The sequence below is a fragment of the Erythrolamprus reginae genome, unplaced genomic scaffold (assembly GCF_031021105.1).
Source record: "Erythrolamprus reginae isolate rEryReg1 unplaced genomic scaffold, rEryReg1.hap1 H_1, whole genome shotgun sequence".
Taxonomy (NCBI): domain Eukaryota; kingdom Metazoa; phylum Chordata; class Lepidosauria; order Squamata; family Dipsadidae; genus Erythrolamprus; species Erythrolamprus reginae.
This window is the reverse complement of record NW_027248462.1, coordinates 2,684,376-2,701,297: the sequence shown is the minus strand read 5'-3', so window position 1 is coordinate 2,701,297 and position 16,922 is coordinate 2,684,376. Positions and strand designations below refer to the sequence as shown.

General features: G+C 36.6%; 1 protein-coding gene across 1 annotated transcript; it reads left to right on the top strand.

Moving 5' to 3' along the window:
- The first annotated feature begins 4,826 nt into the window (after nt 1-4,826).
- Nucleotides 4,827-16,822, top strand: LOC139155312 (vomeronasal type-2 receptor 26-like). The gene is made up of 6 exons (XM_070730431.1): nt 4,827-4,969; nt 6,357-6,648; nt 8,478-9,320; nt 10,079-10,306; nt 15,009-15,135; nt 15,921-16,822. Exons 1-6 carry the CDS (start codon nt 4,827-4,829, stop codon nt 16,820-16,822), a joined length of 2,535 nt encoding a protein of 844 aa, XP_070586532.1.
- The last annotated feature ends 100 nt before the right edge of the window (nt 16,823-16,922 follow it).

The window sequence follows — 16,922 nt, the reverse complement described above, 5'->3', positions numbered from 1 at the left end:
TTGCCCCCAACCATCTGGGTCCTGAATCTACTGCCCTCAGAAGAATGGTAGGCTGAGCAAGTGAGAACATGGAGGCATGGGGCATGGGGGAATTGAGATATTCCCTTCCCCTAGGCTTATAAAAAAATTATGCATGGTATGTCTGGATGTATGATTGGTCTCTTAAATTGGGGTTCTTTTTAAATTAACTTAAATATTAGATTTGTTTATATTGTTTTATTACTGTTGTTAGCCACTCTGAGTCTGCAAATTTGATAAATAAATAAATACCGTATATACTCGAGTATAAGCCGACCCGAGTATAAGCCGAGGCACCAATTTTTGCCACAAAAACTGGGAAAACGTATTGACCCGAGTATAAGCCGAGGTTAGAAAATGCAGTGGCTACTGGTAACTTATAAAAATGGAAAACAATAAAATTACATTAATTGAGACATGTTTTAGAATATTTATTTTAAAGAAAACCATTAAACTAGCTCTGTAAATTTAAAAGAGGGTAAACAAATTAACAATATTAACAATAAATTAAAAAGTAAAAAAAGTAGCTTGATCAGGAACAAAGCTAAAACCTAAGAGTTAAAATCCTTCAAAACTGGACTCCTTCTCATCATTAATTGGATTTACATTATTGTTCTGTTTTTATATATGCTGTGAGCCACCCTGAGTCCTTGGAGAGGGATTGCATACAAATCCAATTAAATAAATAAACAAACAAACAAACAAATAAATAAGTGTATCCAAAGAAGAGCTTCAGCATTAGATAGATAGATAGATAGATAGATATAGATAGAAGGATAGATAGACAGAGACAGATAGAAAAATAGATAGATAGATAGATAGATAGATAGATAGATAGATAGAAATAGATACAGATAGATAGATAGATAGAAAGAAAAATAGATAGATAGAAAAATAGATAGATAGAAAGATAGAAAAATAGATAGATAGAAATAGATACAGATAGATAGATAGATAGATAGAAAAATAGATAGATAGAAAAATAGATAGATAGAAATAGATACAGATAGATAGATGATAGATAGATAGATAGACAGATAGATATAGATAGAAAGATAGATAGACAGACAGACAGATAGAAAAATAGATAGATAGATAGATAGAAATAGATACAGATAGATAGATAGATAGAAAAATAGATAGATAGAAAAATAGATAGATAGAAAGATAGAAAAATAGATAGATAGAAATAGATACAGATAGATAGATAGATGATAGATAGATAGATAGACAGATAGATAGATATAGATAGAAAGATAGATAGACAGACAGACAGATAGAAAAATAGATAGATAGATAGAAATAGATACAGATAGATAGATAGATAGAAAAATAGATAGATAGAAAAATAGATAGATAGAAAGATAGACAGATAGAAAAAGAATTCCTGTCTAGCTCTGCCTCATAACACATTATTAGATCCTATCCAAGCAAGGACAGCAACTACCACAAAATACCATTTTTTAAACAGTTTAAATCCTTTCAAAGGAGGGGGAGGAGAATCTGACAGCAGGGGCCCTTTTTAATCCGACTAATGCAGAGAGAGCAAGGAACTCACCATTGCTTCCCCCCCCCTCTCGGTTGGAGCAAATGGCTGCCTCTTTTGCTTGAGGCAGGGAGAGGAACTACAGCGTGCGAGAGGAGACAAAAGCTGGTGCCTCCTCGCTCTGGCTCAAGCAATGGCGCCCTCGTGTGGTGACTTTGTCAATGACCCGAGTATAAGCCGAGGTTGTGTTTTTCAGCCCATTTTTTGGGCTGAAAAACTCGGCTTATACTCGAGTATATACGGTAAATAAATAAACAAACAAACAAACAAACAAACAAATAAATAAATAAATGAATGAATAAATAAATAAATAAATAAACAAACTGTACTGCTGGTAGTTGGCAGAATTAGCCTGCAATACTGTATTTTAACCATGCCTCACAATACTTGACACATTGGCTTTAATCGTCAGAATTACATTGGGGATGCATTCTTGGGTGCCAAACAAGTTCCTGGGAGAATTTGTTTGAATAGCTTCATAAGCCTTCCTGTTTATATATGGCCTGACTTGCATAATTAAATGTCTTTTATGTGAATGGATTTCCAGACAAATTGCAAACTACAAGAACCATTTGTGCTATGGCTTCAGTTGTATGCCATGTAATAGTTGGACAACTATTTCTGCTGTAAATAATTTAACAAGAGTAGGATGTATTGTTGCCTATGCAATTTAATTATTATTTGAGAGCTCTTTTCAATAGTAGAAAAGACATATAGGTAATCCTCGACTTACAACAGTTCATTTAGTGACAATTTAAAGTTACAATGGCACTGAAAAAAATGATTTATGACAATTTTTCATAAATGTGACTGTTCCAGCATGCCCACGGTCATGTGATCAGAATTCATACACTTGGCAACTAGCACATATTTGTGACAGTTGCAGTAGTCCTGGATCATATGATCTCCTTTGACCTTCTGATGAGCAAAATCAATAGGGGAGCCAAATTCATTTAACCACCATGTGATTAACTTAACAACTTATGTATTTTTCTGTGTATAAGATGCACCTTTTTACTTTTAAAAAGTGCATCAAAAACTGGGTGCGTCTTATACACTCAATGTTGCCAAGGCCACCCGGGATGCCCCTGAAAGTGGGAGATTGGAGTGGGGGCTGATGGAGGTGAGCCACCTCTCACGGGACTATCAGCACCACACCATGGGCCTCCTCAGCCGGCTGGAAGCACCAAGAGGATTTCTCCTTGTGAGTGGCTCCCGGAGGCTCCCAGCAGCAAAGCGTCACATTCCAGGTGGCTGCAGGGGCCTCCAGGTGGCAGGAACAAGGGAATCATGCTACTGAGTTAGCCAGCCATGGTGGAGACAGTGGCGACAGCATCAGGGGCCTGGGGCATGGATGTGACAGTCCCACCATTGCTGCTCCTTGTCCACACCCCAGGGCTCTGCCGCCACTGCTGCCACTGTCTCCGCCAGGATTGGCTAACTCAGCAGAATGATCCCCTTATTCCCACCACCTGGGAGTTGCTCCCGAGGAGAATTCCCCTTGGCGCATCCAGCTGACAGAGGAGGCCCATGATGTGGCACTGATCATCCCATGGGAGGGGGCTCAGCTCAATCAGCCCCCATTCTAATCTTCTGCCTTTGGAGGCATCCTCAGGGCCGAGTCACTGGCCTCCTGCCAAGGGCTGCCAGGCGGCCTCGGCAACGTTCCTCCAAAATCCTAAGCATTCCTATCAAACAACAAGTTGTTAAAATAGGGAACATCATATCTAATTTGTACTGGTTAACATTGCCGTACCCAAGGCAGAGTACTTGTGTCAACACTCTATATACTCCATATAAATGACCTTTGCAATCAAATTACAAGCAACTGCATTTGCCTCGCCAATGGTGTAAAACTTTTCAGCACCACTAATAACGTATCTACTCTCCAAAAAGATCTTGATTTTGTGTCTGAATGGTCAAACATCTGGCAACTCCAAATCTCAACCAAAAAATGTTCTGCCTACACATTGGCAAAAAGAATCAGAACACTAAATACAAGCTGAACAAACAAGACCTTACAGGCAATCCTCACTCCATAAAAGACCTTGGAATACTCATATCAAATGACTTAAGTGCCAAAGCCACTGCAACAACATCACCAAAAAGGCTCCAAGAGTTGTTAACCTAATTCTACATAGCTTCTGCTCTGGTAATCTCACACTACTAACCAGATCATACAAAACTTTTGCCAGATCAATCCTTGAATACAGCTCATCTGCCTGGAACCCACACCGCATTTCGGACATAAACATGCTAGATAATGTCCAGAGGTACTTTACTAGAAGAGCCCTTCACTCCTCCACTCGCAACAGAATACCTGATTCCTAAGAGGTCAGCATGCCTACCATCCCCTATCCTAATGTTTTTCTCTTATTGTTTATGTATATAAACATTGTTATATATTTGCATACCACCAATAAAATACATGACAAAACAAAAATAAAATAAAAATAAATAAAACCCTGATTTATAAATATTCTCCAAATATTTTGTAAACTCTTCAGCTACACGATTCTTACACCATTCCCCATGGACAAGTCTTTGAACATTGTAATTATGTTAGATTATAATGGTTTATTCTTCCTCTGCCAAACCCAGATACATTTTCTCAAGCAAGTGATCTCCTTCAGTAACAACATATGAAAGTTAATATAAAATATTATGGTGCATTTGGCACTAAAAAGTTAGTTTTGAAGATAGGCAGGGTCCAATCAGTCTAATGTTTCACTTTATCAGAAGTGAATAAAGTGAAGAATCATATATTGTTATATGTGATGACCTTCAGAATTTGTTTGGATCAAAACATTTGTAATTAATTAATCTAAGTTATCCTTCTCAGCCCAATATATCGAGAACAAACTGCTTATTTGGATTATATATTCTGATTTATTGCATTTCTGCACTTAAAATGTACTACAAATTTTAAAAAGAATGAATGAAGAGAAAAAATGCATTTGGGAAAATAAATCTAAAACATATATTTTATTGTAGCTCATATATTCATGGAGAAATCCAAAGAAAAATCCAAGCTTATTAAAATTTTGGGTTGATTGAAATATGATTTTATTATCCATTTAAAATTTATAGTGTCATATAGACTGAATATTGACAAAACAAGTAGACTCAAAAAATAGGCAGTACTAGACAGTGTCTTAAAGCAATGCATGCCATGGAAAGGGTTGTTTTGCTACAGCCTTTCCTTTGGCAATTGCCTCGTTTGATCCTAACCAATTTCAAGGCACATTATAACATTTGCATTATGAGTGACCCCTTCCAGTTCCCGTATGAGTATTCCAAACCAGGGGACATAATAATTGGAGGGATTGCTGCACAATTTGATTCCCTGCTGGAAATAAGCAACTTTGAGGAACATCCTGAAACAAAGGTGGTAAAAGAACCTATGTAAGGAAATTTCATCTTGAGGTAGCAGGAACTGAATGTAGGAAGTATTCTGGGTGTGATCTAATTCATTAAAAAGTATTTTTGAAATGCTTGTTATTGTTAGTTTTACAGAAATAAATTTTAATTCACTTGGTTCTACATTCTATTTCTATATGATGTCATGTCAAGTTTTGCTTTTTTCTATCCCTTTATAGTTCTTATCCTTCAAGGTAGCATCTGTGTTTATTGCTACTACTTTCTGATTTCATCTTCTTCCTGTAAAACAATTCTAATATTTCTATGTTTGTTTTTCAGGTCTTTTAATTCACTTTTATTTTTTAAATGAATCACAGCCTCATATTTTATTATTAACACACACACACACAAGCTATATCTGTCTGTCTGTCTGTCTATCTACTATCTATCTTCTATCTATCTATCTATCTATCTATCTATCTATCTATCTACCTACCTACTATCTATCTATCTATCTATCTATCATCTATCTATCTATCTATCTATCTATCTATCCAGATACACAGTATATTTAAGTATTCATAAAAATCTCTTCATCTCTCTCAAGAGAGAGAGAGAGAGAGAGAGAGAGAGAGAGAGAGAGAGAGAGAGAGAGAGAGAGAGAGAGAGAGAGAGAGAGAAATTGTATCTATACCTGTTTTATTCTGCAAGAAAAACCCAGCAAGGCATTAGGTCTGTTGAAAGTTTGATCATTATATTAATAGAAATATATTTTTGCCCCTTAATTTAAAAAAATAAAAATAAAATAAAGATCTAGATATAACTTGTTTTTGTGGCTGCAATATCCCAAGCACATACTATCATTGTTGCATTTTAAAAGTTTTCTTTGCACTTTCAGACAATAATCCATACTTTTCATTACTATTGAATAAAACATCTATATATGAAATAAATTAACTTTGACTGTTGGTTTTACAGTTGACATTTAACCACTTATTTATCCTTAAATGATTGTAATGACTAAGGATTTTCAGGCTTGCTTATTACTAGGAATGGATTCTGTAGGGCTTCTGGATTGGATTGTGGATTAGACTTTAAGTAGGGAAAAATCACTGATGGCAGAAACATGTTTGTTCCATAAAGCTTGAAAAAAAGCCAGATTTGTATCCTTGAAAACACTGAGACAAGATCAATTTTAGAGCAGCATTTTTCTTTATCCAGCGTGGTTTGGAAAAAGTTATAGCCTAAAATTAAGACTGAAAAACAAAAAAGTTGTTATTTGTCAAACAGTGCTCAAAATATGCCTATGAAAATTCATTTCAATGTAAGCTTCTTTGTGACTTTTCAAACATTTAAATTTGTTTCTAGATGCAGTAATATGCATACAAAATAATGTGGTAGTTATTTCATACGTTATGTACATTTTCCTTAGGGTAGTATTAAAGAATTACCAGCATGTACTTTCATTAATGTTTGCTGTGAAGCAGATTAATGAGAATCTTAAAATATTGCCAAATATCAGCATAGGGCTCCACATTTATGACAGCTACAATAATGCAAAGATGTCTTATCAAAACACACTGAAACTTCTGTCTTCCTGGAAGAAGATTATTCCAAATTACAAATGCAAGATGCAAACTAATTTGATAGCTGTCATTGGAGGTCTTGATGCCAAAGTCTCTCTTCATATGGCTACTGTTTTAAGCATCTATAAGATTCCACAGGTATGTGCAAGCAAGCAAAGAAATTTACAATGCAATTCGGCGTGTTCTGTTAATACAAACTGAAAATAAATTTCTATGTGAATTAAATAAAGGCATGATGATTATGGTCAAGAAATATGGGATAAAAATAATGAGAAAAGGGGGAGGGGGAACTAGTGTTCTTTGGTAAATCTTTAAGTAATAATCACATTAAGAGTTTAAATAAACCAGGAACAATGTCAAAAAAGACAAAACGATAGTGGTGCACATGCAGTGCTGGAAACTCAGCTTATGTGCATGTGCAGAAGAAAAAATTTTTTAAAGTCAATTTAAATATAATAAAATTTATAAAAAGACCAAACGGTTCCATGATGTCAACAGCAGTTTGCTACTGGTTCAACTGAACTGGTCCAAACTGGGAGGAACCCACTCTGAAACCAGGAATGTAATTTAAGGATAGTCTTATAGAAGGCAATTTTATATTTCCCCTCTAGCTTTATATTTCCCCAATAAGCATTATTTTTTTCAGTTCATTTCCATTATTGTAATGATCAGGGATGTTCAAACTAGTAAACCTACACCATATTTAGTAAAATTGTACGCAGTTTGCAGGCTAAACTATCTATAAATTGGAAAAAAAATCACAAAAATGGGGGAGGCTCTTTTGAGCAAAATAAAAAAATAAGCATTAATTTTTTCATTTCAATTTTCAGTTCATTGTGTGCATAAATGTTCAAACTAGTTTCCCAGTGAAAAACGTTTTCAAGAAGACCAAATTTAAGTACCTAAAATAAACCATTTTTTGTCCGGGTCATATTGACCTGGGATCAGTACAAGTGTGAGGTTTTTTGCCCAGCAAAAACTAAGCCCCCCCCCCCAAAAAAAATTCTCATAGAAAGAACCCATAACATGATGCAAACTCATGAAATTTCAAGTTTCAGATATGCAGGGAAATTTTCTTACAGGGTCTCAAACTTCGATTCGGGTAACAGAGACCCGAACAGAACAGCAGGGTTTTTAAGAGAACTTAATAGAATTACACCCTCATGTGGATTCCCATTCTTTTCTTACTTTGTACTCCTTTCTGGAAGAAGGAGGAGATTTCAGGGATTACAGGAGAATATAACTTTAGTTCAGTCATGAAAAAGAGAAATTATTTTGTTTCAACAAATGTAAAACATTGTGGGATGATCACATTTGAAAATAGTCACAAAAGCAAAAAAGAAAATAGTCGTATTTGAAAATAGTCACTAAAGCAAAATTCCTGCTTTTGATGGTGGTTTTCCAAAAAGTATTATTTCTTGCCTCAAAATGTTTTATCAGGGCAGCTTATTCAGAATTATATATACCCATTGTATGGAAAAAATATGCTTTACAATATTAAAACCAATCATTTGGTTTAGCAAAATTTAGTATCATTTAGTAAAATTTCTTCAGATATGTGTTTACTGCACAGGAAATAATTGTGGTAAATTATGGTCATTTATTATAATTATTTATTTATTTGTTTGTTTGTTTGTTGATTGATTGATTGATTGATTTGATTTTTTTTATGCCACCCTTCTCCTTAGACTCAGGGTGGCTTACAACATGTTAGCAATAGCACTTTTTAACAGAGCTAGCATATTGCCCTCACAATCTGGGTCCTCATTTTACCCACCTCAGAAGGATGGAAGTTTGAGTCAACCTTGAGCCGGTGATGAGATTTGAACTGCTGATCTGCAGATCTAGCAGTCTGTTTAAGTGGCCTACAGTACTGCACTCTACCCACTGCGCCACCTCGGCTCTATTTAAATTCTACCTGTCATTCTTTTTTTAAACAACTTTTTGTTTCTTTTGCTTTTATTTAGATTGCTTGCTCTGTGTTTGCTCCAGTGACGAACATTAAAACACAGCTCCCTTTTTTCTACCGGATGATCCCTAGTGAAACAAATCAATATATGGGACTTATTCAGTTGCTCCTTTTTTTTCAATGGAAATGGATTGGAATTATTTCACCAGATGATGATCAAGGAGAAAAATTTGTGCAGGCCTTGTTACCCATGCTTTTCCAGCATGCAATCTGTGCAGCAATCATTGAAAGAACGCTAACCCTTTCTGGTGTTTTAGAAAATTTTGAGTCCTTTCAACCTGTTTTTGAAATGGCTGAGTCATTATCCAAATCCAATGTAAAAGTCTATATTGTAAATGCAGAACCGCAAACTGTCTCATGCTTGAAATGGCTAGTATATATTTATAGTAGCATACAAAAGTCAGTGCAACTAATCAGAGGCAAAGTGTGGCTTATGACAGCCCAGTGGGATTTCTCATCAGAGACATTTCACCGAGATTTTGATATACATTTTTTTCATGGTGCCTTGTCTTTGGCAAGTCACTCAAAACAAGTGCTGGGATTTACAGAATTTCTGCATTCTCTACAACCTACCTGGTCTAAGGAAGATGGGTTTATCAGAATCTTCTGGGAACAAGCATTCAACTGCCTTTTTCCTAATTCTAATGAGGACAATAATAATAATAATTCTTGCACTGGAAAGGAGAACTTAAAAAATCTTCCTGGAACTCTCTTTGAAATAACAATGACCAGTCAAAGCTATAGCATCTATAATGCAGTCCATGCTATTGCATATGCTTTACATAAGATGTTCTTATATTCCACCTCTAGGCTAGATCCCTCAGATCTGTTACATTGGCAGGTAAGGCTTTTCAAAATGTAATTCTCTTTATTATTATTTAGCAGGTACATATTGCTTCTGAAAGGTTATCAAAGTCTATTTTTCTTTACAATATTCTATTTTCAAATTTTGTATCTTGTTTGTGATGAAATATATTTCTTCCCCAGCCATCACAGGCCACATAGAAGCAATGAAACTGCTTCTAGTTTATGGGACCAATTCAATAATTCTTTCCCTTTTCCTATTCTTATCTATCTATCTGTCTGTCTGTCTGTCCGTCCGTCCGTCCGTCCATCCATCCATCCATCCATCTAGCTAGTACCTACCTGCCTACCTACCTACCTACCTACCTATTTGTTGGTCTGTCTATTTAATTTTCTGTCTGTCTATCTCCCATGGAGCATGGTATACAGCATATATGCAATGAAGATGATGGTGATGATGATTATGATGATGATGATGTTCGTCTATCATGTTTGAAGAGGATCTTGACATCTAATGGGTTGTGGGCTTTACTCAAGGTGTCTGCAGGTGGCTTGTGAGGCCTATACAGGCACAGAATGTTCTGTCACATGTTGGGCAGACATGTGTTGGCACCATTGTCGCAGCCATTATTAAAATGAAGGTGGCAGGACATGAATTTCTTCTTTGCTTTAATGACTATCTTAATATATTAATATAAATATATTAATATTATATTAATAATATAATCCAAAACAAGGATTTCTCTACTAATTGAAGTTTTAATGTTTTAAAGTTGTTTTTCTCTTTCATTTTAGCTTCACCATTTTCTGAAGACCATGACATTTAATCATAATGCTGGAGAAACCATATCTTTTGATGAAAATGGTGAACTGGTAGCTGGGTTTGATGTTATCAACTGGGTCACTTTCCCAAACAAATCTCTTCTTCGTTTGAAAGTGGGATGGCTGGATCCACAAGCTTTAAGTAGTTCTCAATTAACTCTTCACAAAGAGACAATCACATGGCACAGTTCATTTAATCAGGTAAACTACAAATAAAATTTCAAATATAGAAAGCTAAATGAGAAAGTGTTTGTAATTTAGAAATGATTTCTGGCCAGTAGAGTTTAGAAGAAAACCAGTGAATATTTTCTTATACTAATATGCTATTTTAAAAAATCTTTTAACTCTTTGTTGTTGTTGTTGTTGTTGTTAGTTGCAAAGTCATGTCTGACCCATCACAACCTCTTGGACAACATTCCTCCAGGCCTTCCTGTTCTCCACCATCCCCTAGAGTCCATTTAAGTTCACATCTACTGCTTCAGTGTCTCCAGCCAGCCACCTCATTCTCTGTCATCCCCCTTCTTTTGCTTGCAATGTTTCCCAGCATTAGGCTCTTCTCCTTCCTTCTCATTAGATAGTCAAAATATTTGAGTTTCATCTTCAGGATCTGGCCTTTTAAAGAGCAGTCAGGGTTGATCTCCTCTAGGACTGACTGGTTTGATCACCTTGCAGTCCAAGGGACTCGCAAAAGTTTTCTCAAGCACTAGTTCAAAGGCTTCAATTCTTTTAACTGAATGAAAATTAAAAAAATATGTCAGGTGCCAAGAAAATCAGGAGATCCCCACAGTTCAAATTAGTATAAAGATTTATTATACAATTAAGCGTTCTATAAAAATCTGAACTACTAGTGGCCAAGGGAAATTAGTAAGAGTTAAGAGTGAATTAGTAAGAGTTAAGAGTGAATAAGTAAGAGTTAAGAGTGAATTAGTAAGAGTTAAGAAGGAATTCAAGGTGAACTGAATTTAAATCTCTAGTGGGAGGGAAGAGGCTCATGATTTATGATACAATTGACCCTTTCCTCAGGTTCAGTCTGGTAAACTTCTACAAATTATTCTTTTGATTTGTTCCCCCCATCCTATTTTAATACATAAAAATGTTTTAAAATATATAGAATGTACTGCTTTATCATTTTCTTTTATATACGATATAAAATCAGATTCATTTGATGTTCAACTTGTTGATGCCCAAAAGCTCTTTATAAAATTATTATATTCTAATCTAGCAGGCAATTCAAATATTAACAAGGTTGGCAATGGCCAAAAGCAGGAAAATTTGAGAAACAAGGATGCTAATTCTGCCTGCATAAGACCAAGCTTTAAGAACAAATGCATACAAAGCCAGCATTGAGAAGATCCAAAAGATGCAGGCAGTTTGCAAAAGCCATTTCTACAAAGAAGCTGAAGAAATAATGAACTATCTAGTTAGTTGCTGCCATCTTACATAGAGTAACTACAAACAATGACAAAGTAGCAATAATGGTGCATTGGAAGAAGTACTATTGGCCTGCAAGTGGAAACTTGAGGTGGGGGGGTGTATAAAAGAAAATCGTAGAAAATGATGAAACTATATTGCTCTGGGACTTTAGAATTCAAACAAACAGGCACTTGCCACAAAAGACTCCACACTTAATAATTGCTGATAAAAAAAGGCAAAAGAGTCTGGATAGTGGATGTGGCAGCATCTGAAGACAGCAGAATATAACAGAAAGAACTGGGAATACAAAGACCAGAAAACAGGAATAGAAGAACTCTGATAAAAGAAAGCAAAGGTAGCACCAATGGATGAAAGCATCACTTGAATACCATTGACAAAATCAACCTAAATCAACTGCAAAAAGTGCTTTATTTGGAACAACTGATGACGATACAAACACCATCAAACATCAACATCTGCCGATGCCCAATCATTCAGAAGGACTTGATAGATGAATGGATTTTTTATATTTTGCTGGCTGTTTGAGAAAGCATAAGAATAAACTTATAATATTTAGTGTGGAGACTGAGGATTACATTATTTATTTATTCATTCATTCATTCATTCATTTATTTATTTATTTATTTATTTGTTTGTTTGTTTGTTTGTTTGTTTATTTATTTATTTATATTTGTATGCCGCCCCTCTCCGAAGACTCTGGGCGGCTCACAGCAATAATAATACAATGTAAACAAATCTAATATTTAAGTTAATTCAAAAAAAACCTCAATTTAGAAACCAATCATAAATACTAGCATACCATGCATAAATTTTATAAGCCTAGGGGGAGGGAAAGTGTCAATTCCCCCATGCCTGACAACAGAGGTGGGTTTTAAGGAGCTTACGAAAGTCTAGGAGGGTGGAGGCAACTCTGATATCTGGGGGGAGTTGGTTCCAAAGGGTTGGGGCCACCACAGAGAAGGCTGTTCCCCTGGGTCCCGCCAAACGACATTGCTTAGTTAATGTGAGCTGTGGATCGAGGAGGATGCCCAAGTTGTGGACCCTCTCTGAGGGGGTCAATAATTCCCCCCCCCAGGGTTATGGACAGACAGATGGAATTATCCCTGGGAGGCAAAACCCACAGCCACTCCGTCTTATCAGGGTTGAGTTTGAGTCTGTTGACACCCATCCAGGCCCCAACAGCCTCCAGGCACTGACACATCACTTCCACTGCTTCGTTGACTGGACATATGTATTTGCACATATGGCATATACAGTATACATAGAATTAAGTAGTATATTTTGGATGTTCAATAATAGTAAATAGGGAAATTGTATCTCTTTTAGGCAAGGAAAGGCCAGGCATCCTACCCCAATCCAAACCCTTGACGTGAGTGACGTCAAGTTGGCCACCTTTAAGCCAATCACATGACCTTTAAGCCACCCTGATCACATGATTGTCAAGCCATTCACACCTGGTCACATGGCTAGAAAGCTACACCCACAAAATTAGCCACATGCACAGCATGGTTTTAAACTTTTTTACAGTCCTTCATTGGCAGTGAGAGTACCACAAGGTTCTGTCTTAAGCTTGGTATTCTTTAATATCTTCATAAATGACCTAGATGAGGGAATAGAGGAGAAGCTAACCAAATCTGCAGATGATACTAGGCTGCCAGGAATAGCTAACAAAGGGATAGGCAAAGTTGGCTCTTCTATGATTTGTGGACTCCAACTCCCAGAAATCCTGAGCCAATCATGCTAGCTCAGGAATTCTGGGAGTTGAAGTCCACATGTCATAGAAGAACCAATTTTGCCTACCCCTGCTCTAGAGGATAAGCTCAAGATACAAATGTATCTTGACAAATTTGAACATTGGGCCCTATCTAACAAAATGAGATTCAATGCAGAAAAAAGTAAAGTCCTAGATAAGAAAAACCAAAAATATACATATAAACTGGGTGAAATCAGACTCAAAGGCAGTGACTATGAGAGAGATCTTGGACTCTTAGTGGACAAGCTAAACATAAGCGAACAGTGTGCAGAGGCTGCTAAAAAAGCTAATACAATCCCAAACTGCATTAATAGAGGGATACAATTTAGATCTAGATACTAATATCCAGGGGTGAGTAGCAGGCAGGAGGGGGTGGAATGCAGTTCCACCTGCAGAAATCAAGCTGAATGCATAGCTCCAGTTGACCGGTGGCAATCACTTCCTGGATTACAGGTCTTGGCTCGGCTCTCCTTTTTTTCCTCCTCCTCCTGCTGCTGCATGCTCCTCACTTTTTTCCTCTTTCCTCCTTCTTGGCCTCAGATCAGCTTCCCTTTCTCCTGCCCAGCTCCCCTCCAGCCTCACATGGCCACCTCCCAAGGCCAGGAAGGAGGAAAGAGGAAAAAAGCAAGGAGTGCACAGCAGTAGCAGCAGCAGCAGCAGTGGAAAAAAAAGGAGAGCTGAGTTGCGCCACAGCAGTCTAGGCTGCGGTCTATTTCCCCTCTGCCTGCAGCTGAGATGAAAAGTTATCATGCAGCAATAATAACCTTGTGACTCTCCCTTGGTTTTCTGATATTTTTAAATTCCCCTTTCCCATCTCTTCCTCTTTGGAAAGCGGCAGGGAGACCAACACCAATAGGATTTGTGGGGGGTCCTTTTCCTCCCCCATCTTTTCTCAACAGCTGATTGGCACCTATTCATCTAGCTACCCAGTCTGTGGCAGAGGGCAACCCATGAAAGAGAGCATGGGAAATGTGAAGCAAATTGTCACCCAGCGAATGACACTGGTGATGTTGTAAGTCGAGGACTTAACAGTTCACTTGAATGATGATGATTGTTCAAGCCACTCCCATCTGGTCACATGGATGGCAAGCCACTCCTACCCAGTCACATGATCATCAAGCCACACCCACAAAATAAGCCACACCCACAGTGTGGCAGTAAAAATTTTGGCTGCCCATTACTGCTAATTCCACTCTATAAAGCCTTAGTTAGACCACACCTAGAGTACTGTATCCAGTTTTGGTCATGACACTACAAAAAAGAAGACTTTGGAAAATGTAAAGAGGAGAGCAATGATTAGGGGACTGGAAACTAAAACATTTGAAGAATGGTTGCAAGAATTTGGCATGGCTAATCTAGCAAATAGAAGGACCAGGGGAGACTTGAAAGTATTGTTCCAATATTTTAGACTTGCCACAGAAAGGAGGGGGTAAAGCTATTTTCTAAAGCACCAGAAGAGATTCAACATGGTAATAAAGAGAAACTTTCTGACAGTGAGAACAATCAATCAGTGAAACAGCTTGCCTTCAGAGGTTGTGATGGTCCAGCACTTGAGACTTTCAAGAAGAAATTGAACTGCCATTTGTCATAAACAGTGTAGGATCTCTTGCTTGAGCAGCAGGTTAGATTAGATGATCTACAAGGTCCATTCCAACTCTCTTAATCTGTTAATCTGACTACTATCTGAAACTATTTATTTATTTGTTCTGTTTATAGATTTTGCCTGTTGCTCTATGTAATGAGAAATGTCATCCAGGTTATAGACGAAAAAAGAAGGAAGGACAACCATTCTGCTGCTATGATTGTGTTCCCTGTTCAAATGGGAAGATTTCAGACCAGAAGGGTAGGAAACATAACAATTAATATTACAAATTATAAATTGAATATACACAGGAAAAAGAAAACACAAAAATTTGTTTACTGGTACTAAGGTCAACAGAATAACTTTGAATGTTAAAAGTCTCACACCAACAATGTCTAAAACATTGCTTCATTCTCCAGAATCTGAAAAAAGCAAAATATTTATAGAGTATTTTGTATCACTGTCACATGGACGTTTGATAATATGTATTCTGGAGACAGAGAAAGACACAGAAGATAAATGATAGATAGATAGATAGACAGACAGACAGACAGACAGACAGACAGACAGACAGACAGACAGACAGATAGTTGTTAATAGACGAATAGATATCCCAGGACAAAAAAAGAGCTTTCCCTCTCTCCTACAATATTCTTTTTTTTTTTATTTAGAGTTTGGGTCAAAACAATAAATTGTTACAAACTGTAATTAGAAAACATTAATTACACTAGGTTTAGAACACAAAATGCTTATTAGGTATTAGGTGTGAAGAATAATCTCTCAAAGTAATACATATTCAGTCAGCTTTGTAAAATAAATATACAACTTTCTTAGAAATGTATATATTTATAAAGAAGCAGATTTCAAAAATTTGCTCTTGATTTCAGAGTAAAATGTCCTGAATACAATTAAGAGAAAAAAATCAGCTGTAGTTAATATTCTGATACTTCAAACTTAATTTCTGTTGTCAAAAGTTTTTATATAAAACCTGGCAGAAATGGCCATTTAGTTCATTGCATTATATATCTGCTTACATTTATTTTTAGACATGGACAACTGTTTTCAGTGCCCAGAAGAACAATTTCCAAATGAGAACAAAAACCAATGTATTGCCAAGAGATTACATTTTCTCTCTTTCTTGGATCCTTTGGGAATTATTTTAGCATGTTTAGCTTTCTTTTTTGTTCTGCTCACAATTCTGATACTAGGAGTTTTCATCAAGAACCAGAATACTCCCATTGTCAAAGCCAACAACCGGGACCTCACCTACTGCCTGCTCATCTCTTTATTGCTTTGTTTTCTCTGCTCCTTGTTATTTATTGGCCAGCCACAGATAGTGACTTGCTATTTACGACAAATTACTTTTGGTATCATCTTCACAGTGGCTGTTGCTTGTATATTAGCTAAAACAATAACTGTAGTTCTAGCTTTTATGGCCACCAAGCCAGGATCTAGGATAAGGAAATTGATTGGGAGAAGATTGATCATTCTCATCATATTTGTTTGTTCCTTCATTCAGGTTAATATTTGTTCTGTATGGCTATGCACAGCTCCTCCTTTCCCAGAGTTTGATATGTATTCCTTTCCTGGAGAAATTATAGTGCAGTGCAATGAAGGATTGCTTGGTATGTTTTATTATGTCTTGGGCTATTTGGGATTTTTGGCTATAGTTAGCTTCACTGTGGCTTTCCTAGCCAGGAAGTTGCCAGATACTTTCAATGAAGCCAAGTTCATCACTTTCAGCATGCTGCTCTTCTGCAGTGTGTGGCTGTCCTTCATTCCGTCATATCAGGGCACTAATGGAGAATATATGGTGGCTGTGGAAATCTTCTCTATCTTGGCATCTGGTGCTGGATTATTAATCTGTATCTTTTTCCCTAAGTGTTACATCATTATCCTAAAACCTGAATTGAACAACAAGGAACAGTTGATAACGAAAAGCACTTAAGCAGAAATTCTAATGTGTATTAGTTAATGTATATTAAATTACTCAAATATTTCATTACTGATACATTTACCATTTTTTCAAGTTTTGAGGCCTGTTGTTG

What these genes read in the sequence shown, in the direction of transcription:
- LOC139155312 (XM_070730431.1), top strand. Translation starts at nt 4,827, where the DNA reads ATGAGTGACCCCTTCCAGTTCCCGTATGAGTATTCCAAACCAGGGGAC. An exon ending in AAGGTGGTAAAAGAACCTAT is followed by an intron (nt 4,970 to 6,356) that starts GTAAGGAAATTT and finishes CATTTTCCTTAG; the next exon opens with GGTAGTATTAAAGAATTACC. An exon ending in GCATCTATAAGATTCCACAG is followed by an intron (nt 6,649 to 8,477) that starts GTATGTGCAAGC and finishes GCTTTTATTTAG; the next exon opens with ATTGCTTGCTCTGTGTTTGC.